The sequence below is a fragment of the Giraffa tippelskirchi genome, chromosome 6 (genome assembly GCF_054371585.1).
Source record: "Giraffa tippelskirchi isolate mGirTip1 chromosome 6, T2T-mGirTip1v1.2.pri, whole genome shotgun sequence".
Lineage (NCBI taxonomy): Eukaryota > Metazoa > Chordata > Mammalia > Artiodactyla > Giraffidae > Giraffa > Giraffa tippelskirchi.
The window spans coordinates 14,956,152-14,981,990 of record NC_137280.1 but is presented as its reverse complement, the minus strand read 5'-3'; the positions used below and the strand labels follow the sequence as shown (position 1 = coordinate 14,981,990).

Below are 25,839 nucleotides of genomic sequence, written 5' to 3'. Positions count from 1 at the left end.
ATTTCTTAATTGAAGGATAATTGCTTTACAGAATTTTGTTTTTACATTGTTTGTTTTACAGAATTTTCTGTCAAACATCAACATGAATCAATCATAGGTATACATATGTCCCCTCCCTCTTAAAAATATTTTTCTATCTGTAAAACATGGCAGTGTATGTATTCAGTGACAAGAAATGCACTTTCGTTATTCAAAGGAACTGGGTTCCAAATTGAAGCTTTCACTCCCCTTTATCTTAGAGCAGGGGTCCCTAACATGATACAGGTCTGTGGCCTGTTAGGAACAAGACCGCATGACAGGAGGTGAGTGGGAGGTGCCTAAGCGAAGCTTCATCTGTATTTACAGCCACTCCCCAGGGCTCGCATTCCCGCCTGAGCTCTGTCAGGTCAGTGGCGGCATCAGATTCTCACAGGAGCATGAACCCTACTGTCAACTGTGCGTGGGAGCGATCTAGGTGGAGCGCTCTTTATGAAAACCATCCCTCCCCACTCTGTGGAAAAATTTTGTCTTCCACGAAACCAGTCCCTGATGCCAAAAGCTTCGGGACCCTTTTCTTAGAGCACTTAGTTGGGAATTCTGGTGAGTTGTTTACTAGCATAATTAAAGTGTATACTTAATTTTGATTCCAGTTGGAAGCAGAAACAGATTATGCCGCTTTCACAGTTAAGTGAAGCTGAGCGATCCTTATCTAAATCTGAAATTTTCCGAAAACTTTCATCTGTTCATGAACACTGCTGCCTTGTATTTGCAGGTTAAATGATGATTTCTATGCTTTCCTTCTTGGAATCTTCAGACTGACTTTTCACAGACAAAACAGAGACTTGAGGCAATTTTCTTTTTTTTTTTTTTCTGAGTAATTCAGGAGAAAAACAATTCCTTTTATTCACTAATAAAAAACATGCCAGGCACACTGGCCTTGGGCCTTAGCACTTACTGCTGTTCCCTTGGCCTCACCCTTCTTCTCCGACAGCAATCTCCGAGGCTCTCCCCTCACTTCCTCTTCAGTCACCCTCTTATTAAGGCCTTCCCTGACCGCTCTTTCTAAATTTCACGCTTTCCCTCCACTTTATATTCCCTTTCCCCATTTTATTTTTCTTTCTTACCAGTTTTCGGATGTACACGCTGGATTTAGAAAAGGCAGAGGAACTAGAGATCAAATTGCCAACATCCATTGGATCATAGAAAAAGCAAGAGACTTGCAGAAAAACATCTACTTCTGCCTCATTGACTATGGTAAAGTCTTTTAACTGTGTGGATCATAACAAACTGTGGAAAATTCTTAAAGAGATGGGAATACCAGACCACCTTATTTGCCTCCTAAGAACCTGTATTCAGGTCAAGAAGCAACAGAACCAGACATGGAACAATGGACTGGTTCAAAACTGGGAAAGGAGTACATCAAGGCTGTATATTGTCACCCTGCTTATTTAACTTATATGCAGAGTACATCATGCAAAAATGCTGGGCTGGATGAAGCACAAGCTGGAATCAAGATTGCTGGGAGAAATATCAAAAATCTCAGATAACAGATGACACCACCCTTATGGCAGAACCAAAGAGGAACTAAAGAGCCTCTTGATGAAGGTGAAAGAAAACAGTGAAAAAAGCTGGCTTAAAACTCAACATTCAGAAGACTAAGATCGTAGCATCTGGTCCCATCACTTCATGGCAAATAGATTGAGGAAACAATGGAAACAGTGACAGATTTTATTTTCTTGGGCTCCAAAATGACTGCAGCCATGAAACTAAAAGATGCTTGCTCTTTGGAAGGAAAATTATAACAAACCTAGACAGCATATTAAAAACCAGAGACATCACTTTGCTGACAAAGGTCCATATAGTCAAAGCCATGGTTTTTCCAGTAGTCATGTATGGATGTGAGTGCTCAAAAAGAAGGCTGAGCACTGAAGAATTGACACTTTCAAATTGTGGTGCTGGAGAAGACTCCTGAGAGTCCCTTGGATGCAAGGAGATCAAACCAGTCAATCCTAAAGGAAATCAATGCTGAATATTCACTGGAAGGACTGATGCTGAAGCTGAAGCTCCAATACTTTGGTCACCTGATGCAAAGAGCTGACTCATTGGAAAATACCCTGAAGCTGGGAAAGATTGAAGGCAGGAGGAGAAGGGGACAACAGAGGATGAGATGGTCAGATGGCATTGCCAATTCAACGGACATGAATTTGAGCAAGCTCTAGGTGAAGGACAGGAAAGCTTGCTGTGCTGTGGTCCGTGGGGTCACAAAGAGTCAGACATGACTGAGTGACTGAACAACAACATTATTGATTAGTTACTCGTCTTATTGTGTTTCCCTAATGTAAACCTCACAAGGGAAGAATTTTTGTCTGTTTTCTTTACTGTTGTATCCCCAGCACTGAGAACAGTGCCTACACACATAGTTCAGTTCAGTCACTCAGTCATGTCCAACTCTTTGCGACCCCATCGACTGCAGCACACCAGGCCTCCCTGTCCATCACCAACACCCGGAGTTTACTCAAACTCATGTCCATTGAGTCGGTGATGCCATCAAACCATCTCATTCTCTGTCATCCCCTTCTCCTCCTGCCTTCAAACTTTCTCAGCATCAGGGTCTTTTCCAATGAATCAGTTCTTTGCATCAGGTGGCCAAAGTACTGAAGTGTCAGCTTCAACATCAGTCCTTCCAGTGAATATTCAGGACTCATTTCCTTTAGGATGGACTGGTTGGATCTCCTTGCAGTCCAAAGGACTCTCAAGAGTCTTCTCCAACACCAGAGTTCAAAAGCACCAATTCTTCAGTGCTCAGCTTTCTTTATAGTCCAAATCTCACATCCATACATAACTACTGCAAAAACCATAGCCTTGACTAGACGGAGCTTTGTTGGCAAAGTAATGTCTCTGCTTTTTAATATGCTGTCTAGATTGGTCATAACTTTTCTTTCAAGGAATAAGCGTCTTTTAATTTCATGGCTGCAGTCACCATCTGCAGTGACTTTGGAGCCCCCCCAAAATAAAGTCTGCCACTGTTTCCACTGTTTCCCCATCTATTTCCCATGAAGTGATGGGACCGGATGCCATGATCTTAGTTTCTGAATGTTGAGCTTTAAGCCAATCTTTTTCACTCTCCTCTTTCTTTCATCAAGAGGCTCTTTAGTTCTTTACTTTCTGCCGTAAGAGCTCAGTAAATATTTATCAACTGGCTTACAGTAGGATAAGGCATAGCTTTGGAGTTTTAAAGGCATGAGTTAGAATGCAGTTTTTCTGTTTAGTCTAGTTTAACTCCCTCCACCTATTTGAACCTGTTTCTTCACCTTGATAACCACCTAACATGGCAGTTTTAAGGGTTTAATGAGATAACGTAGGCCAAATGTCTGATCCCATTGGGGTCATACAATAATTGTTAGCCCTTTGTTTTTCAAATTAAGGAGAGATCTCAGAGATTTCTTTTCTGATATTATTTTTCCTCATTCTACAAAACTCCTTTATGGGTGTCTCAATTGGGGTTCCAACAGGAAATGCTTTTGAAGGTACACTGAAATTAGGGTTATATGAGGAGGGCTGAGGTCTAGGGAAATGTAGAGAATAGAGGAGCCATCATAGACTTGCAGAGCAGTTGCCACCCCCTGGCCTGAAGGGACTAGCAGTGTCGGAATGAGGATGTGAGTGAGGGGTGGAATGAGATAATTTCAAAGGCTCTTCCTAGCTTTGACATCTTAAAGATTATCTTGTTACTTCTGAACTGTTAGTCTGTGGCTCTTCAATAAATGCAAATAAGTATACATTCTGTAGTAATCTCTTTTGTTCACAAATTTTGACTTTCAGTTTCAATAGCGAATGATCTTAGCACATTTGAAAAAACTAAGTTTAGGGGGAGAGCCTAATGGTTTGAAAATAAATCATGTAAGTTTATTACATAGCAAAACTGAAAATAACGCAAAAAGAGGACTACCTGTTAATAGACAAGTGTGATTTGAATTAATGTTCACAACGTTCTCTGCTCTAAACTTCAAAAAGCTCTGGGACTCTACATCTTGACAGCTGACAAAACAAGCAAATGACATACACAGCAGCTGTGTATGGTCATAAGGAAAGTTATCTATAGATGAAATTTAGGGTTAAATGGTACACACGCAATATGGGTGCAGAAGGGGTCTAATTACCATGGGGTAAGGTCCTTGGGGACAGGTTGGGAGGAGGGGCGGCAAGAGGGACAGAAATAAACCTTTCGGAGTACTTTTCTAGGGACTCATAATTTGTGATAGTTTTGCCAGGTCACCTAATTGAACAGCTGGCAAGGCAACACTGAATCTAGTGCATGAGAGCTCTCACTGCAGTTAATTTTCTTTGTAATTAGATATGATGCATAAGCATCCCGAGGACGAGGGGCTGGCTGGGGGAAAACATAACCAATAATCATGACAACTAGAGAGGGAAGCGTGGGCAGTTAGCAGTACTTCAAACGGTTGCTCCAAGATGTTTGGAAGGGTATCCTTGGGAAATCCAGAGAAACGAGTCAAATCAGAAAGGGTCAAAAGCAGTGAAGGCAAGTGAGAAGCGGCAGCTTCGGGCCACTGGAAAAGAACGTGCCCCAGGCCAGCTGAGATTGGCTCTGGGTCCAGACTAGGCCTCAGCCTCTCGCCCTTCCAGTCCGGACTTCTTTCCTCCCCAAGCCTGCACCAGGGCCGGCCCTGTCCTGGCCCCTGGCCCCGCCCACCAGCTCCCCCACCCCCGGCCCCAGCGCCTGGCCCCGCCCATCACACTGGGCCGTGGCCGGCCCAGCCCACTCTTCCCCAACCAGCCCCGCCCACTCTTCCACGGCCGGGGCTGGTGGCAGAGGGGCGGGGCGGGCCGGGAGGAGCCCGGCTCGGCCGGCGGGCGGGGGATCCGCCGCGGAGTTACGGGAAAGTTGGTCCGAGTTCCTGGAGTTTCCTGCTGCGGCTCTCCGGGCTCGGCCGGCCGGTGCCCCGGCGCTCTGCCCGCCTCCAGCCTTCGCCGCCCACCTGGTCCCTCCTTCTGCCCCTGGCCGCCATGGAGCAGCCGCCAGCGCCCAAGAGGTAAACGAACGCGGGGCGCGAGGAGCTGGAGGGAGGCGGCGCCGCGGGGCGGGGGCGGCTAGGCCGGGCGGGACCGCGACCCCCTTTCCCGACTACGGGGCCCCGAGCCGGGCGCGCCGGGGGTCGCAGGGCGGGTCCTAGCGCCGGGCCGCGCCTGTCGGTGGGTGAGGCGGGGCCGGAGGGGAGGCCGAGCCTCGCGTCCCTCGCGGCCCGCCGGGCCTGGCGCGCGCGGGGAGAGCCGGTGGGCAGCGCGGGGCGCCCAGCGGCCGGACTCCGGGGGCGGGCGCGGTTCTCCCTCCTGTCAGGTTCAGCATCTGGGAGACGTAAAACTAGGAAATGACTGGGCTTCGTACAACCATCTAGGCTTTCTTGTCAAATGTTTTCCAGAATGTGGCCCACCCCCCACCTTTTTTTTGTTTTTTGAGAAAGCGGGTTGTTTATTTACAGTTCAAGGAATTAAATATTAATAGCTAGACAGTCTGTAAAACTTACTGTGCAAATGCTGCACTAACAGGTGTTCCTCGCCCCTTACTCTGCAAGTTCAAAAGTATTTATGGATGCAGGACAGTAGGAGTCTTAAATTAGAACCCCTCCCCCATATGGGGGGTGTGTATGTGTATACATATATGTATAGGTTTGTTTTTCTTTTAGCATGTAAAAATACTGATGCTTTGGTATTTACTGTTCGTTAATATTCTTTGGTATATTGGAAATGTAGCAGCACACAGGAGATACTTTTGAACTGGAGTTTGAAATGGTCTTGAAAAGCTAAATCAAGGCTGTCCATTGATACAAATTAGTAATGTGTATTTCCCCCCATAAGAGTGAATCAGTTGATTGATGTTGGATAAAGCATTCCACTTCCATCTTTCATTTTTAATTTGTAAAATAAGGGTACCAATCTTTCTCCCAGATAGTGCTGTTGTGAAGAGTAAAGAGAGTTTTGATAGCTAGAGATCTTTAGATGAAAGGCGGTATATTCAAGAATATGGAATAATTGCAAAGGTAGGAACTTCGTGAACTATTGTGAACTGTGTGACTAGACATATGAGCCTTGATTCCTGGGAACCATCTGTTCAGGTGAAAAAGGGGGGTTGTTGGGGAGTTTCCAAAAGAGACCTGCTCTTGGAGCCCTTGATAAATTCTTCTCTGGCATTTTAAAATAGCCCAATTCTAATATTGATTTGGCACTCAGTTTTAATACTGCAACCAAAACTGAAACCTGTTTTCCCCCAATTTTGTTTTGGAAGGACTGTAAAGGGTACCTCCGAGATCCTACAGTAAGGCCAAGTTGAATGACGCTGAATTGAAGGAGAAACTCTCTACTGATGAGCTCTATGCCAAGTTATGAGAGTTTCACTGTAGATGTAAGAGCGAACCCCTACCCATGCAGGGACATTAGAGAACCTGGAGGGGTTTGGGGAGGGGGGGTGGTGTGTACCACCATCCGGTGGTGACTTACACTTTTCAAAGTGGTTGGTTGCACGTTTAAGAGACTTATTTTTAGCTCTCTTCAGAGAGAAGTGTTCATCCAGGAAGGCATTTCTAAAGAGCAAAAGATATGTGACAAATCCCATATGTTTGAATATCTCTTAAAGATTTTTTTCATAGCGTTTTCTTTTCCATCGTATTGTTTAATCCTTAAAGCAACCCCATTGAGTAGGTTGGATTATACACATTAATCCTGTTTTATAAGATGAGGACACTAAGAGGGCTCACCACATGGAGGGCTATGACAGAGATAACTGACAGTGAATTTTTTTGTTGCACCTCTTAATGATTACCCTCTAATAATGAAATGAAGCTACCATTTTTTTTTGAGATCTTAACTATTTGCCAAGAATTTTGTATATACATTCTTTTACTTCGTTGTCTCAAGGAATAGGAATCCTGGCTCTGCAACTTACTGTGCTAGTTCTGAATTTAATTTCTTCATCTGTAAAATGTATTTTGGAGTAAATGAGGTCATATGTAGAGCACTTAGTATAGTGCTTCATAATATGTTCAATAATGCTAGTTGTCTATATTTTCCTTATTAAATGAAGCTTGGAAAGGTTAAATAACTTGGTCGGGTGGAGGAGGTGCCAGTAGAACACTTAGCACAGAGCTTCATAATATGTTCAATAATGTTGAACTGCAAGGGCTGTGTATCCACTCATTGTGTCCAGTGATGCCTCTTTTTTGAAACTGAAACTCTGCTTGCTGTCTTAGCATTCCATGATCATCTCTTTCTATAATCTTCTCGTCCCCTTTGCTTGTTCTCCTTTTAATCTCTGTAAGAATTCCACTTCACTTTTCTGCTGTGAGTATCTCTTCCTTAGGGTTCAGACATTGTTACATGGTCACAAATGTGTTGCTGATGATTAAGTCTGTATGACCAATAGCTGCTTCTCAGTTAGTATTTTTGGTTTCTTCATGTGGATCCATTTCTTTCATTATCTTATTTAATTTGTCACTACATCCTATCAAATTTTCCATCGGAAAGTCTGTGTCCACCCCCTTTCATTCCCAGTATTACTACCCCATTCCAGGGTCTTAAGACCCTCACAGTTGATTTATAGCAGTGCCTTCCAGTTGGGTACTGTAGTTCAGTGATTATCAAAACATTTTAACAGCAGAAGAGCTCTCTTTGGAGTAGAGGCAGAGCCCTGGGACTTGGTTCTCAGTGCCTCACCTCCCTCTGTTCCCCTTTTGATTTTGTATGGAATCCTCTGATGATCTGTAGAACACTGCGTTAGTTCATCCTGCACACAGCTTCTGTTCTGATTTTTTTTTTTTTTTGGCTAAAACATCACTTCAGTCATGCTCCTCCTTTTTTTTGGGGGGGGGATGGGGGCACACTTGTTGACTGGTACCCAAGAGCTCCATCACTTGGTCTCAGTGTTAACCCCCAGCCTTATGTTACTTCTGCAAGCTGAATCTTTCCTTCTGAAGTCTCCTTGTTGTTCTCTGTTTAGGTTATAGGCTGTGGGTACTCCCAGGTTTGCCTTTGTCCATGATTCCGTTGGAAAAGTTTGTGTTATTTATTTATTTATTTATTTTTTACTAGTAATCTATGTTTTATTGAAAGCCTGCTTCATAAAGTATCTTATTTGAGTGCTTTCTAGCCTAAACTGTTTCTTTTTATTCCTATAGTGATATTCATTTGAGTATCAATCTTAAGATTGTTCTTTTTTTTTAATTACAAAATTTTAGGGAAAGATTGAGGGCAGGAGGAGAAGGGGACGACAGAGGATGAGATGGTTGGATGGCATCACCGACTCAATGGACATGGGTTTGGGTAAACTCCGGGAGTTGGTGATGGACAGGGAGGCCTGGCGTGCCGCGGTTCATGGCATCGCAAAGGGTCGGACACGACTGAGCAACTGAACTGAACTGAGACAACCAAAAGATAATGGGGATGAATTTAGTAAAACTTACATATCACCACTCAGCTTTAGAAATAAAATATTCCCAATATAATTGAAGCTCCTTAAGTATATCTCTTCTCATTTGGATTCCTTTCCCATTCCCTCGAGGGTTGTCACTGTTGTGAATTGTGTGTTTGTCATTCCCGTACATGTTTGTCATTCCCATACATGTCTTTAAACTTTTAGTTGGCATATATATAAACTATTGTTTATATATATCTGACATAGCATCAGGCCTTGATGTTAGGCCCAGCTTTGTCACTGACTTTGAAAGTTGCTTCTTTGGGTATCATTCTTCTCCTCTGGGAGTTGGAGATTCCAATGTACAACCAGATCTGAGAAACTAGTGCCTAGATGATCTGGAAGGCCCCTCTTACCTTGGCAATATTGGTTTGCTCTCCTCAACAAGGCCCGTGTTAACATAGTGATAGGGCTGACCACATCTTTTGCCTCATTTGAATATCAGAATGGCTTTTAGATCCCCCAGATTTCCTTAATACCTCATCACAGAGGTCTTCAGATGTACTTATTAAAATGAAGTCCCTCTGACTTCCTCTGTAGGGATATATCACTAACTCAATGGACGTGAGTTTGAGCAAGCTCTGGGAGATGGTGAAGGACAGGGAACCCTGGTGTGCTGCAGTCCATGGGGTCGCAAAGAGTTGGACATGACAGAGCGACTGAACAACAACTGGGAAGGGAAGTCCACTAAATGGTTGTTAATTATCAGTATTTTGATAGATTGAGTTTATCAGATTTCTGTTTAGGGAAACTACTAGATGACAGAAAAATGACCATAGAATAGGTAAGTTTTGATAGGTTGAGAGGGCACTGACCAAACATGGGCTCTTCTCCGGGTAGAACATTCATAGACCGGGAGGTGGATCTCTGATAGGTGGGGAGCATGAGAACTCTGGTTGCTGGAGGGTAGATAGTTATATACAGTACTTGTCAAAGAGAGGATAGAACATCATTGTTGGAGAGAAATCCTTTACCAGATAAGCCTGGTCCCCTGATAGATTATAGGATTGATAGTTATTTAAAGTTTGAAATTCATTGATTAAGGTTATACTTAGAGGACAAGTTGGATTGAAATAGTGAAAATATTGGAAGGATAATGAGAAAAGAGTAAACTGCTGAAGCATATGTACTCTCAAGATAAGAAGAGTTCTTTGATTTAAGCTGGCGAAAGCTTCCAGCTTCAGTGGCAGGCGGGTGGAGGAGATGTTCAAGTAGTTCAGTGGGAAAAGAATCCAGCAAATAGTATCTCTTTACATTAACGACTTGGTCCCAAAGCATATTTGTCCTCCCTTTGGCTTTTCTTGGTTAATTTGGGGTGGCTCCAACTCCATTAGAATGGATTTAGGCCCTATAGATGGGAACAATCAATTGGCTCTTCCTTTCTAGAGAGGAGTATGACAGCCTATGGAGCAGTTCTTGGTGAGCAAACTTCAGTTATGCATTAAGACAGGAGATAAACTCAGTCTTTTAGTCAACTCTCAGCAATGATTAATTTATGCATTGTTCTTTAAGGGGCCGAGATATAGCATATATTGGCACTGAAGAATTTGTTAGGATGTAAAAGGAAGAGGTAAATGTATGTTAAACACAGCTAGTTTTGAAATTTGTTTTTCTGAAATAATCCCAGAAAATTTCAGTGCTCATTCCAGAAATGTGTACTAGTAAAACTTTAAAGATAATGGGTTTAAATCGAGCACTTCTTATTTGGTTGTACAGGAGGAACGTGCTTAGAATTTAGTTTTTTCAATTTCTAGTTTCAAAAAAGTCTGTGTAGAATTAGAGGTACTGTCACTTCAGCCCATCATATATTATGATTTTTTTTTTTTTGAATATTGATGATGAGACTCCAAAGCAGAAGTTTCATGAAATGAACTACATGTAATGTTCTCTGGTATTTTTCTATTTTCTATTCTTTTCTAGTTCTTTGAAAAGTTGCTAGTCATGACCCACCAAATTTTCATGACCTGCTAACCAGTTGTGATCTGCAGTTTGAGAAACATTCATTGGTGTGTATAGTTGTGACAGTGAGGAAACTGATTGCGTTTCCAGCACTATTCCTGGTACTTCAAAGCTTGATGATGGCATTGCCAAAGGAATCCAGAGTGGTATAATTGTAACAAGCTATACTTACAGTAGAGCTATTCTTTGTAAAACAAAAAGGAGGAAGGTGAAGGAGAAAGAGGAAACCATTATTTAAAAACAACTGTATGTCAAACACTGTGTATATGTCCCAGTTAAGGTACAGGAAAGTGGAAAATGATTATGCCTGGCATCTGACAGGGTTTATAAAGGAACATATCCTCTGGTGGCTCAGTGGTAGAGAATCCATCTGCAATGGGGGAGACATGGGTTCGATCCCTGGGTCAGTAAGATCCCCTGGAGCAGGAAATGGGAACCCACTCTAGTATTCTTGCCTGGGAAATCCTGTGGACAGAGGAACCTGGGGAGCTGCAGTCTGTGGAGTCTCAAGAGAGTTGAACATGACTGAGCAACTACAACAACAATAATAATACATGAAGGTTTCTTGAAGGTAAAGGCTTTTTTGCCTTCTGATGTAGCATGACCCTGTACACTGGAAATATCCCACCGTAATTATGATAACCTCAATTTCTGACTCCCTACCAGCTCCACCCTTTCTCTCTACCAGAGAGGTCTTTCGATTTTTCTTCTAAAGTGAACATTTATACTATCTGATAGACATTTTCTTTTTCAGTTGTCTGAAGCTTCTTGTTACCGATTTTATTTGAATTGCTTCATATGTCAGGATTACTCTAATTTTCCAAAGCTTTTAGCTTATAGTGTAGAACAAAGATTGTATATTTGAAATGTGTTATTACAACTGATTTTTCTGCAGTCTCAAGTTGCATAAATGAAAGTAAAAAATATGTAAACAGACATGTATGAAAGTTAAAAATAAGTCCATTGCTTGCATGCCATGAAATTAAGGTGCAGATTACCTTGAACTTCTTCAGAGTACATCAAAAGATATATCTTAAAACATGAGTCTGTGGCAAAATGAGAGTTACAGAAAGCTCTCAGCATTAGTAATAATTAATATAGGTGTACACATGTAGTACTGTATGTGGGTTCTGAATTAGTATGCACTGTAGTCCTGTATTAATCTATAGATTTTATATAATACCAGACATCTTAGTAACGAGGTAAAATGGAGTAAATTTTTCATATATGTTCTTATAAGTATTAGTATCTTGATACACACAAAAAATTGGGGAAATCGTTGAACATATATGATTTCTAAAGATGAAATAGTTTCTTTAATTCAAAATATAGAGTGTTATTCTCTGTCCAAGTCATCTTTTCTTTTTTTTTGTTTTTTGCTTTAGCGTTGCTTTCTATATCTCTGTCTTTTAAAAAAAAATCGAAGTGTAGTTAATTTATAATGTTATATTAGTTTCAAGTGTCCAGCAAAGTGATTCAGTTATACACACATACACACACACACACACACGTATTCTTTTTCAGGTTCTTTTCCATTATAGATTATTACAAGATGCTGAGTATTGTTCTCTGTGCTGTACAGTAGATCTTTGTTGTTTACCTATTTTATATATAGTAGTGTGCATATTTTAATCCCACACTCCTGATTTATCTACCCCTCCATCCCTTTGGTAACCTTAAGTTTGTTTTCTCTGAGTCCATTTCTGTTTTGTAAATATGTTCATTTTTTTTAGATTCCACGTATAAGTGATATCATATGATATTTGTCTTTCTCCATCTGACTTACTTCACTCAGTACGACAATCTCCAGATTCATCTATGTTGCTGTGAATGGCACTATTTCATTCTTTTTATGACTGAGGAATATTCCATTGAATATATGTACTGTATTTCAACAGTCATCTGTTGATGGACATTTAGGTTGCAGATCATGTTTTCATTTGTAGAGTTTTTGGTTTTCTGAAATTGTGGGACCTAGAGTTCTATGATTGGAAAGGAATGTAAGTTAAGATTATTTTTGTGATTTAGGTGAACTTTTTACATATTTGAAGAAATTAAAGAGAATAGGCAGTTAATTTTCTTGACTCTCTGTCTCTAGCCATATTATTTTTCCTGTCTGGCGGTTGGCCCATTCTGTTTCTTTTTAAAAACTGATTTTCTTTACTCACCCATTATTGCTCATGGCACCAATTGGTTGTCATCCTTGAGTTCATTAATTTGCTCATTTATTCCTATATTTAGTAATTACTAATTAACTACCTTTCAAATACCAGATGTACATGGTTGAATGCAACAGATGAAATCTTTGCCCTCGAACATATACTTTAGCTGGAGCTTGAGCTGTGAGGGAGATAAGTAGTATATATTGTTAATAAAAATGGTGGAACCTGCTTAATAGAGTAGTTGAAGGAGGTTTCCTAAGAAGGTAGTACTTAAGCTGTCAGCGTGAGGTTGAGAAATACTCTCTGTGAGTATCTGGAAGGAGTATTCCAGGCAGAGCAAAAAGCTATGAGAAGGCCTGGAGGTGGGAAAAAGTGTACAGTGTAGTGTGTGGGAGGAATTGAAATAAGGCCATGGTGGTTGTGTTGTAGACTGGGAGAAAGTGGTTGGAGATGAGGTCAGAGAGATGGGCAGGGATTCAGTGATGTAAGCCATGGAAAGGAATTTGGATTTAAGTCAGTATAGTGGCTGTCACTGAAGGGTTTTAAGTGGAATTTTAAGCAGTTTGTGTCTTTGTAAGAGGACTCTTATTGCTTGGGTAGGATAAATTGTAGAGGGTTAAGAATAAAATCTACCCCGATGGCTCAGTGGTAAAGAATTTGCCTGCAGTGCAGGAGAGGCAGGTTCAATTGATCCCTTGGTGGGAAAGATTCCCTGGTGAAGGAAATGACTACCCACTCCAGTATTCTTGCCTGGGAAATCCCATGGACAGAGGAGCCTGGTGGGCTGCAGTCCATGGGGTCGCAAAGAGTTGGACATGACTGAGTGACTGAACACACACACACACACACACACACACACACACGAATAAAAGCAGGGAAACAAGTGAGAACACACACACACATGAATAAAAGCAGGGAAACAAGTGAGAAGGCCATTGATGCAGTTCTTGGTTAGAGATGGTGAAGTCCACAGAGATGAAGAGCAGTGGACAGATTTAAGTTATGTTTTGGAGTTAGAAATGAAAGACTGATAAATCAGATGTGGGGAATAAGGAAGAAGGAAACAATTTTGGCTCCTGGGTTTTGGGTTTGGACAACTTGGGGGATGGTGAAAGACTGGGAGAGGAATAGGTTAGTTATCTATATTCGCTTCCTTAGAATTCCAAACTCCCAGGAATGTGAATCTGTTTGGTCCAAAATGTTGGTATTAGGTGGTTCCCTCAGAAGAGGAAATGATGGGCATTGACTTCTTTCTTCAACCTCTTGTTTTCACTCCATTAGACTAGAGAATGGGAAACAAATCAAGCCTTTGTTAAGTGTTGAAATGTTTGGGTGACCTGATATTTAAGAAAAACTTTAGGCTACCCACTCCAGTATGCTGGCCTGGAGAATTCCATAGACTGTATAGTCCAAGGGGTCGCAGAGAGTCGGACATCACTGAGCGACTTTCACTCTTTTATTGCGAAATGAAACATCAATAAAAAACAAGTGTATGGTTTGATGAATTACTATAAGGCAGACACCTTTATAATCACCAGTCAGTTTAAGAAACAGCTTTGCCACCCTCTCGAGAAGCCCCTTCTGAGTGCTCCATGCCAATCACAGCCACCTTTCACCACATGTAACCATTATCCTTACTTTTATGGTAAATCACTTGAATGTGCGTTGCTGGACACTGTAGGTTAGTCTTGCCAATTAAAAAATAGTTTGTATATGAGTTGTTTTTAATCTTTAGGTTGGTCCTCTATCTTTTCTCTTCTCCTTTTCCTGTTGAGGACCCGGACTGTTTGAATTGTTTCCCACAGCCTGGATCTTGCTGATTGCTTGCTCAAAGCGCAGTTCAGCACGTTCATTTGTCCTCCATATTTCCTGCAGATGGGCAGGTGGATCCAGAGACTGGATCAGGGCTCAAGTCAGTCCCTTAGGCATCATAATAGGTGGACTTGTCAAGACTGTATGAGTCACTTAACATCTAGTTGCCTCTTTTTTTTGTGATGTTAGCAGCTGTTGATGGTTAATACTTATTTCTGTTAATTTGTTGGGAGTTGCAGAATGGTGAAATTGAAAATACACCATTTTGTTTTCAATTATTAGTTGGAATGGTTTTTTAAAGAGTCACTTTTCTCAGCTTCTGTTTGGTTAGCCAGTGGTATAGTATGTAAAGGAAAGACAGGATAAATGCTTGATACTTTTCCTTTATTTACCTGTTTTTAAGATAATGAATCAATTCCCTGTTTTCCTCCAAAGGGGACTCATTCCTTTCTTTTTTTTTCTTTTTTAAAAATGCCATTGTGGGCTGATGGATATAAACATATTTGATGGGTTTAATTCATTGCATTTACTTTTGCTGAAGCTCAGAGTGTCCCATCTTTGATCAGTGGGAATCCCTTTAAGCGACATGACCTGCATGGTCTTTGAGAGCTTCTTTGCTCTCTGCTGTGATAAGATATTGAGGGCTCATCTTGTTCATCTTTTGTCCCAGATCTGGAATCAACCTGTACAGTAAGCCCTACTTTTAGTGAGAGATGGTATTTCAAGACCCTAACCTGCCCACTAATATGATGTTATTTTAAAATAAGAGTTTTATTTCTAGATAGGAAACCTGACTCATTTTTTCAAACTATGGGCTAGTCTGTCAAAAAATGTGATATAGCATTGGCAGTTTTACACTTTTTCCTGGATAGTATCCACCATGCATTTATGTTTCTAAGTTTGAGTCAGAAATTGGACATATGTAGACAGATTTCTGTCGTAGAGACTTTTTAGAGTGGGCTTTTATCTTTGTCTTCTCCCTATCTTAGTCTGGTTACCTTGTGACCCACTGTTATCCTAATATCTAGCCTCACTTTTTTCTCACCTCTAAATGTTTCAGGTGACCTAGTTTCTTCTTTTCTTAAATGAGAAAAGGAAAATAAAAGAATCTAAGATAACGCCACTAGTGACCTGATCAGATTCCAGGCCTTACTTTTAAGGTAGACCTTTTAGCTTGCCTTGTCTTGTACGCATACAAGTATATCTGTGTAAAAACAAACAAAATTCAAGGGCATCTTGATGCTGCTTTATAAATCCAGCCCTAACTGACTGTAGTATGGTGAATTGCAAAATGAAGCACATCCAGATATTAAATGCCACGTTACTGCCTTTTACTTTTGATATTAACACCTCTTCTTAAGTTTTATTGTGCTTTTGAGTAAGTAAAATGAGATATTTGTCTCAGTGACATAGTTGGTAAATTACATTTGCCACTGTGTCTTTTTATGATTATAAAAAGAATTAGTTTTGATGTAATTGCTTACTATATTAAAAGACATTAGGTTTCACTTACAAGTTATTGTGTGAATTATTCCATCATTGCAATCAAATAGCAGCCAGTAACCATTTTCCAATGATATTGAATAATGTCTGTTCAAACATTTTTAATAATTAGTGAAATCTAGATCATAGAAAGGGATTAGAGAGAAATGATTGCTCTGAATAGAATTTATAGTTTATGTAATTCCTAAGAATTATTAAAAAAAAGATGAAATTAAACAATGGAATTTCATAAAAATTCCAGTGGAAACTTAAAAATATATGTACTCACTAGCTCTCAAGAGGAAGGTATTTTGATAATTTTCTTTTCCTGGTAGATTGAGTTTTCCTTCAGTACACTTGAGTCTCATTTATACTTCCAAGGTCTTTTTTTTCTAAAAGAATTCAAGTACCAGGCCAAGATAAGAAAATGGGATCACTCCACCCCTTTATATACAGACTTGCAGCACTTGATTAGTCAGCTTTGGTTAATGTTCATAAAAAAGTCATGTGATGTAAAGCAGTCTCCCAAAATAGTGCCATAGTGATAACTTTAAAATATCGAACATTACTGGGAAGTGTGATGTATTATGTAATAGATTTTCCAAATAAATGAAGTAAATCACTTCAAGCATTATACTCTTAAACTATTTTTAAAACAGTTTTCAAACAACCAGTTTTGATGGAAATTCATTTCAAAGTGAGGACACTTGACCCAGTCTTCTGAGACAAATCATTTGCTTTCTTGATTACTTAATATTATTTTAAAATAAATTTTAGTTCATAAAAAACCATAATAAAATTCATGGAGCTATTCATAGTTTTAGTTTATAGAAACTCTCGAGGGTGCTGTTTTGGTGTGTTAGAAGCTCTGTTGCTGCGTATAGCTGTTTCATGCCCCCCACCCCCCAAGTCTACTTTCATTGTCACCTGTTTTTTCTCTTTGCCATGCTCTTCTCTAAACGGCAGCTTAGAAACAGTGATCTGACCTAACACTAGCTTTCCCTTTCTCAAAGTAAATGCTCTTTGTTCAGTTTTTGCTTACCAAAGGCCTTTTTCTCTTCTGGGTTCATAGTACGTCTTAATCATCTTTTGACTAAACAATTATTGTGCAGTGAAGGAGAGCAAAATTCTTCAAACTTTCCTAAATTTCTAAAATTTAGTATGAAAATAGAATTTTTTTTGCATCAAAAAAGATTAGATTTTACCTTACAACCCTCACAAAACTCCCAAGTTAAACAAATTTCTGTCATTTTGGAGCATTGCTTGGATTTTGAGGACTCGTCGTATTACCAAACTGAATTGATGTTTCAGAGGTATATTTGTGTACAAATAGGACTTCCCAGGTGGCTCAGTGGTAAAGAACCCGCTTGCCAATGCAGAAGCTGCAGGAGACACAGGTTTGATCCCTGGGTTGGGAAGATTTTCTGGGGGAGGAAGTGGCAACCCACTCCAGTATTCTTTCCGGGATAATCCCATGGACAGAGGAACCTGGAGGGCTACAGTCTATAGTGTCGCAAAGAGTCGGACTGAGCGCGTGCGCATGCATGCACACACAAATATGGTAAAGTTGCATTTGTAGTAGTTTATTTTTAATTTCTGTGGGTGAAATATTTAAGCTATTTATCTTTCTTATAATGATTGATCTTTTTTGTCTGTTAGACACAGCTGTAATTTTAAAATTTTCTTTTTATTTCTTAGAAAAAAACCTCAAACAGGTGAAAATAATCCCAATTTTTTAAGAAAAAGCAAAAGGAATTTTCACAAAGCACCAAAATCATGGGCTCTTTCTCAGTTTCCTCCCCTTAGTTTATTTACAAAGAACCTCAGAGAAATACTGAGAAGTGGCTTCCTATGTGCCGTTGCTGTGTCAGTAGTCAGACTGTGATGAGAAATCAAGCAAAACAGTGTCCATCTCTGCGAACAGCTGAAAGCAGCCACCGTGCCCACAGGTCGCCCCATACTTCTCTTCATGAAAGCGTATAAAAATTATGCAGAAGTCAGAGTACAGAACTCATTGAATGATAGAAATATTAGTATTGTTAGAGCTTAAACTTTCCTTGAATTTAGACTTTTATTAACATGGTTATTACACCTTTAATTAATGTATTACTGTTTGGAATTGTTGCAGTTAATTCTAGTGTTGTAGGGATGGGAGCAAGGAGTTGAGAGTGTATAGAGAATAAATCCTCATAGTTTATTTTCAAAATTTGAGGTGTGGGGAAATAAATGAGGAATAAGACATATGAGTAAATACAGTTTTTAAGTGTAGGTAGTCTCTTTAGCACAAGTCATAGTGGATTTTTTTATATGCCAGGTTCATGAGTAGACCTTGGAAAGTTTCATGTAGACGCCTCCTCTTTTATTGTTAATCAGTTAAAGATTCTGTTCCCTTTTTTAGTTCTCAAATCTAGGTATGGTTGTTGAGTGTTTAAGAATCTTTTTAATGAACTGGATTAAAAGTTACATAGTTCTGTGGATTTCTTATACAATTATTTTTAATGTCTATTTTGGTGGGATGTGAATATGTTGGAGCATTTTCAAATGTGCTGTTTTATGTTGTCTACATTTTCTGGATTTGAATTTTTTGAAAAATGAGTTAGTAAGAAAGTAAATGCACTAACATGTCTTCAGGGCTGGGAAGTGTATCACAGTGGTTTTTAATGTCATAAAGGTTTGTTATAAGAAATTAAAGGGAATCATACCACTTTCCAGTTGAGGGTAAGTGAAAAAATTCTTAGAAATTAAAAATGAAGGACTCCAAGGGTGAAGGAAGGGGAAAAATCTTCACTTCTTCTTTAAAATCCTTTGCCAGGAAATTATAATTTTAGAGTACTTTCAGGCAGGGAGCCCAAGCTGAGAGGAAATGGTTTGATAGAGTTGAAAAACAAGACTTTCATTTAATTATGAAGTCTTCTATCCATTATAGAGCATTTATTTTTTGAGTTGTATTTTAGTTCGTTCTAATGCCACTAATGAACTAAACCCTCATAAATTTTCATACAGTTTTAAAAAGTAAATATACTATGAGATCATCAAATTATGTCTGTCTTACTATTTAAGAAGTGATAATTGCTAGGAAAACAGTTAAGAGACAGAGCTTTAGAGTCAGGTAGACCATGGTTCTAATCTTAGTTCTGCCATTTCCTGATGCAATGGTGGGTAAGTTACTTAAGTTTTTTAAGTCTCTGTATACTCACTTGCGACTTCCCTTTCACTTTTCTCTTTCATGCATTGGAGAAGGAAATGGCAACCCACTCCAGTGTTCTTGCCTGGAGAATCCCAGGGACGGGGGAGCCTGGTGGGCTGCCGTCTGTGGGGTCGCACAGAGTCGGACACGACTGAAGCGACTTAGCAGCAGCATACTCACTTGGAGAAGGCAATGGCACCCCACTCCAGTACTCTTGCCTGGAAAATCCCATAGACGGAGGAGCCTGGTAGGCTGCAGTCCATGGGGTCACTAAGAGTTGGACACAACTGAGCGACTTCACTTTTCACTTTCACGCACTGGAGAAGGAAATGGCAGCCCACTCCAGTGTTCTTGCCTGGAGAATCCCGGAGATGGGGGAGCCTGATGGCCTGCCGGCTATGAGGTTGCACAGAGTCGGACACAACTGAAGCGACTTAGCAGCAGCAGCAGCATATTCACTTATAAAGTGGAGGTGATAATAGTACCTTCTCTTTGGGTTTTGTGAGGATTAAATGAAGTCTATAAAAATTATGCGGAAGTCAGAGTACAGAACTCACTGAATGATACAAATGTTAATGTTGTCAAGAGTTTAAACTTCCCTTAAGTAATACTTTTATTAATGTAGCTATACTTTTAATCAGTGTATTGTTTGGGATTATTGCAGTTAAGTCTAGTATTTTTCTAAGGATGGGAGTGAGAAGTTCTCAGTGTATAGAGACTAATTCCTCAATAGTTTATCTTCACAATTTAAATGTAGGGAGAAAATGATTGTAAATAAGTGATTGATAAAGCATTTACCTCTGAAGTTTCTGAAGTGTTTTAGAAACGTGTCTGGCATTGCTGACATCTTTTGAAGAAAGACACAGTTTCCCACTGGAGTGCCAGGGAATTCCCACCTTTGAGACTTTATTGTGTTTGTCATTAGCCTGAATAGAAACGCCTTCTTTAAAGTTGATTTTGTTAAGAAAGCATTTTAATGTATTTTGTTTGATATTATATTTATTCATTGAAGTATTCAATTAGTGCTAAGTGTGAAGTGGACCCTGTTGCTAAGCCCCAGTAAGCAGTCATCCTAGGGTAGGGTTCAACCCCTGGTAAAATTGCACATGTCTTAATGAAGAAGAGGACCTGGCTAGAGTGCAAATTCAGCAACAGAGAAAAAACTCCCATGTAGTCAAGTGCCAGAATTACGTTTGGATCTGTTGAGCCAGTTCTCTGGGGGGGGGGCCAGTACTAGTGGCTGGGCCTCCGTGAACTCAATCTCCAGCTGTTGCAGGATGGAAATAGCAAATGTGGCTGTCTTGCCAGTACCTGACTGAGCTTGAGCAATTGCATCATACCCTTTAGTACATGGAATAATAGCTCTCTGCTGAATAGCTGATGGCTTCTCAGAATCATAAGCATAGATGCCCCGAGGAAGAAACTTTTAAGTTCTTATCATCAGAGTTATCAACAATCCCATTCCAGTTGCTCCTGATGACACCATTAGGGTCCATTCCCTCTGGGTCGCCACGTTCTCTGTTAAAATCCGCGGAGCCACCAGACATGATCCAAGGAACCACTCAGTGCCCGACTGAAAAGCAACAGTGCAACTGTTAACATTAAATAGCTACTACTAGTAGTAATGCCTATAATGTAATCACTAAAATACAGAGAAATTTGCCAGAAGAGAAAAAGACATCGAAAAGGACAGAGCTGCAATGAGGTAGAAGGTGCTCTTTGAAGGCGGAATCGCTCTTTTCTCACAGCTGGGAGTTTTTTCTCTGTTGCTGAATTTGCACTCTAGCCAGGTCCTCTTCTTCATAATTAGTTTCCTAAGAGATCTAGAGAGCGTATCCTAATTATTCTTCACTAGGGAGCTAGATCTAGCAGTGTAGAAAGCCATTCCTTTGTGTTTTTATTTACATGTCTTCGGCCAAAACAACCCAAATAAAAATGGGCATAAGATTTGAATGGACATTTCTCCAAAGAAGACCTGGGAGAAGACTGCTTTTTCCCACTGTGTTAGCAATGATGTAATAGGTTATGTTCTTTCCTACTTTATGAGATAGAAAGTCAATTGACAGAAAAACCAGATTGTATTTTCAGTTATTTATTTGAAAAAGATAATTCTAGGGTATGTCTGCTAAAGTATATAATAAACTATATCTTGATAGTTCCATGAGAGAGATATCTTGGGGGTGACTTGTTCTCCACAAAATTCACCAGCACCTGAGAGGGTGCATATTCTAAAGGACTCAGTCTTGGATAACTTTTTTTGGATCTGTGATTAAAAACATTTATGATGAAATTCTGAGGTGTTTAAAACCATAATATGTCAAGTATAGATGAAATTATACTCATTATATTGTGTTTGCCAAGGCAGGAAAATAGGAAAATGTATTTGTGTGTATGTATTTTAAATTGGCTTCTAATTATGAAGTTTTCTTTAAAAGCTGCTAATATAAAAATTAATTAAAATTATACCATAAACTGAAATGATCAGTTTTCATTTAAAACACCAGAAAAGGAAAGAGGAAGTAAAGACAAACATGAATTGTTTACCAAAATAAATCATGTGTTTTCACTTGACAAATACCCCTGAGACCATCGTTTTGCCTCAGTTAAATTAGTAACATTTCAGTTGATCCACATGTTGAGAAAAGAAGACATATGGACTAATAGAAAATTCTCATTAAGCTTTTACTGGATTCACCTGGGGGAGCTATGACTTGTTTGCTCAAAGTAAGCCAGTTTGCAAGCCTACTTTAAGAAAATAATTATAACTCCCAAAGAGCTAAGTGGTGGTTAGATTACCTTTTGGCTTAGTCTTAAAGATTTGTTAGTATAATGCTCTCTCCATCACTGTATTCATGTGTGTGCCTCATCTTGAGCTACTTTGTGCTTCCTTGTCCACAAAGGACACGAAGCACAGGGCAACACTGTGATGTTTTTGAAAATTTAACAGACTGACTTCTTTTCCTGGTAGGGATATACTCTTATTAGTTCATCGTATTCTTCTTTGTTGTTCAGTTTCTGAGTCATGTCCGCCTCTTTGTGACCCCATGGAGTGCAGTGTGCCAAGCTTCCCTGTCTTTCACAATCTCCTGGAGTTTGCTCAGCGTCCATTGAGTCGGTGGTTCTATCCAACCATCTCATTCTCTGCCGCCCACTTCTCCTCTTGCCTCCAGTCTTTCTGAGTATCAGGATCTTTTCCGAAGAGTTGCCTGTTCATATCAGGTGGCCAGAGTATTGAAACTTCAGCTTCAGCGTCAGTCCTTCCAGTGAATATTCAGGGTAGAGTTCTTTTAGGATTGACTGATTTGATCTCCTTGTGGTCCAAGGGTCTCTCAAGAGTCTTCTCCAATACCACAGTAGGAAAACATCAATTCTTTGGCGCTCAGCCTTTTTTATGGTCCAACTCTTGCATCTGTACATGATAGTATCTTTCTACTCTGCTCTTCTTTTCCTCATTAGCCCCTTCTTATTTTTATTTTTTTAACCCGGCCCGTATCTTTTGCCAGAATCTTTAACTTCCTTGTCTCGTTGGTCTTCTGTAGCATCTGCCTGGCAAAAGGCCAAATTTTGCTTTTCTGCCTTTTCCTTGCCTACCTGAAGACTTCTGAGCGATGCTGCAGGGAACATGAAACCTGGAAGATTGCCACTGGTATTTAACCTCAGCAAGAGAAAGATTGCTGTGGCCGCTAACCTCAACAAGGTCTCAGGGCTATCTAGTAATCCTGTTGAACTTTGTGAGATTTATTATTTTGTTTTTGTTCTCCACTCTGGCTATTTCAGATATAGTTGTGTGTCTTCAAATCTCTGATTTTAACTTCCTCACTTACAACAGATGAATATCCCTCCTACTTCATAAAACAAATAGAAACCAATGTATGAGAACTCACTCAACTTTCTGTCATCAGCCTACTGTCTTACCTGTAACTCCGCCTGTCTTTACCTCTTGTTACAATGTAAGGGGTTAGCATCTCCAACCCTCCAAGGTGAAGGCACTCCCGTCCACCTGTGTCTTGGATAATTTCATGCAGCCTTTTCAGGGATAGGCTTTAGTAGTTATTTCTTCTTGTTTCTTTATTTTCAACTTTTTCTTATTTTACCGATTCATTCCCAACAGCATTTATACTTATTCAGGCATTCCTGATATATATATTTTTTTGCTTGTTTGGCTCTATCTTCTTTTTTAAATTCATGTCATCAATCACTTGTCCTTTTCAGAAACTTCTAGTGTAGAGTGAGTCATAGTTGTCTCTACTTCTTCACTTTATTCCATTATCTCAAACCCTTGCAGTCTGGCTTCTGCCTCTGCTGTTCCACTGAATGGCTCTTGCTGTGATCACCAATAATTTTTTTACCACTACATTTATTAATAGGTATTTTTTTGGTAAAGTAATGTTATTGAGGTGTAATTTGCATATACTAAATGCACCCTTTTGGGTTTGGCTTTTTGGGCTTGGAAATAATGATTTTGAGATATATTGAAGATCTTAAATGTATTAGTAGTTTGTTATGTTTTATTGCAATGGTGTAGTAGTCCATTGTATGGATTTACAATAGTTTGTTTATTCATCCACGGGTTGCTGGACATTTGGATTTTTTTGGTCAGTTTTTGGTTGTTTTGAGTAAGACAGCAGCCTTATTGAATATTTGTATTTAAGTCCTTGGTGGACAATCATTTTCATTTTTATTGATCACTGCCCAGGAGTGGAATTGCTGGGTTGTATAAGTTTGTGTCCACTGCTAACTTGCTTTCTAAAGTGACCGTTTGATTTTTCATTTTCTATATCAAATGTATGAGAGATCTCCTTGTTCCACATTCACACCAATACTTGTTATTGTAATCTTGTTGATTTTAGCCATTTTTTTTGTGGCTGTGTAATGTTTTCTTATTTTAGTTTTGTTTTCCATTTCCCTAATGACTAATGATGTTGAGCATCTTTTAATGTGCTTATTAACCATTTGTTTGTATATTTTTAATGAGGTGTCTGCTCAAATTTTTTTTGATCATTTTTATTTTTGAGTTTTTGTCTTATTTTTGAGTTATAAGAATTTTTAATGTATTTTGGATACAGTTCCTGTATCATAGAATCATATATGTGAGTTTTGTTCTCCAGTCACTTAGATTAAATAGTTCTATATCAGTGCTTATATATGTGTATGCATGTATATGTGTATGTATCTGGTATTCATGTGAAGATAGTACTCACAAAAACAAGGAAAATGACCCACTGTCAAAAGATGAAATAGTCAACAGAACCAGAATCAGAAATGATATAAATGTTGGAATTATCACACAGGGATTTTGAAGTTACAAGGACTACTGTGTTAAGTGTCTAGTAAAAGGTGGACAACACCTGTGAACAGTTAGGAGAATTTATCTGTGCAGTGGAAATTATTTTTTTTTGAAAGAGTCAAATAGAAATGCTAGAGATAAAAGGTACAAAATAAAGAATTTAAACTGGTTGATATTATTGTTTGTGTTCTATATCCTTACTGATTTTCTGTAAACTTACTGTATCAATTACTGAGAGAGGAATTGTTGAAATCTCCTGCAGTTATTTTGAGTTTGTCCTTCTCCTATCAATAATTTGTTTCGTTTGGTGTTTTTTAAGCTTTGTTTTAGGGTGCTTACACATTTAGGGTTGTTATGTCTTCTTGATAAATTGACTGTTTGTCATTACAGAATATCAATTTTTAGCCCTGGTAATAATTTCTCTGCAGTCTTCTTTGCATGATATTAATACAGCCACTTTAGTTTTGCTTTGATTAGTTTAACATTGGGATCTATGTTTGTATTTATATATCTGTATTCATCTTTCTGTCTTATCTTTATCTCCATCCTTTTACTTTTAACCTCTTCTTGTCTTTATAGTTAAGGTGATGTCAGCATGTAGTCGGGTCTTATTTTTTATCTAATCTAACAATCTAACCGTGGTGGGTTGCCATTTCCTCCTCCAGGGGGTCTTCCTGACCCAGGGATCGAACCCATGTCTCCTGTGTCTCCTGCACTGCAGGCAAATTATTTATTGCTGAGCCACCAGGGAAGCCTCTTTTTCTCCCGAGATTCCCGTTATGATTGTATTGGTATGTTGATGTCTTACTAGGCTCTAAGGCTCTGCTGATTTTTCTTCACTCTTTCTGTTTTCAGAGGAAAGATACTTTATTTAGTTATCTTCATGTTTACTGATTTTTTTTGTCTATTATCTCAGACATGCTGTCAAACTCTTCTACTGTATTGTCTTTAAGGTATTACATTTTTCACATCCGAATTTTACATTTTTATTAGTTTCTGTATCGCTATTGAGATTCTCTATTTTTTGAATAATTTTTGTGGTGTTTTCTCTTAATTTGTTTAACACAGTTTCATTTTTTTTAATGTATTTAAAGTAGCTACTTTGAAGCCTTTGTCTGATGTATCCAATAACTGGACCCACAGTGAGTCATTGTCTATTGACTGCTTTTTTTTACATTGATTGCTTCTATTTTGTTTTGTTCAGTGCTTTCCTAAGTATGGGTCACACTTTTCCTTTGCAGGTTTCATAATTTTTGGTTTGTTTAAAACTGGACTTGTAAAATAATACATTGTAGGAACTCTGGTTTCTCTCCTCCCTCCCAGGCTTTTTTTTTAAACTTTCATGAATTTAAACCGGCATCTATCTCCCTGCAGTGCTTGGCTGGTAATACCTTTGCTCACATCTTTTATTTTTAGTTTTCTAGCCAGAATTCTTTGGGATTGCCGTGTCCATCAGTGATTTGTGCAAAAGTTGTGCTAAAACACC

General features: G+C 39.3%; 1 protein-coding gene and 1 long non-coding RNA gene across 5 annotated transcripts in view; both read left to right on the top strand.

Moving 5' to 3' along the window:
* The first annotated feature begins 4,781 nt into the window (after positions 1-4,781).
* Positions 4,782-25,839, top strand: part of STK3 (serine/threonine kinase 3) — a 294,249-nt gene continuing 273,191 nt past the window's right edge. For all 4 annotated transcript variants that reach the window (XR_014057367.1, XR_014057366.1, XM_081503347.1 and 1 more), the window contains exon 1: positions 4,782-5,033. Coding sequence is in view for 2 of the 4 variants with exons in the window: in XM_081503347.1 (XP_081359473.1) it covers positions 5,008-5,033 (26 nt within the window). In the remaining 2 variants the exon portion in view is untranslated. The remainder of the gene's footprint in view (positions 5,034-25,839) is intronic.
* LOC145511010 (uncharacterized) lies at positions 5,295-10,994 on the top strand. The gene is made up of 3 exons (XR_014057368.1): positions 5,295-6,113; positions 6,284-6,400; positions 9,005-10,994. It is a non-coding gene; the product is annotated as an uncharacterized LOC145511010 (long non-coding RNA).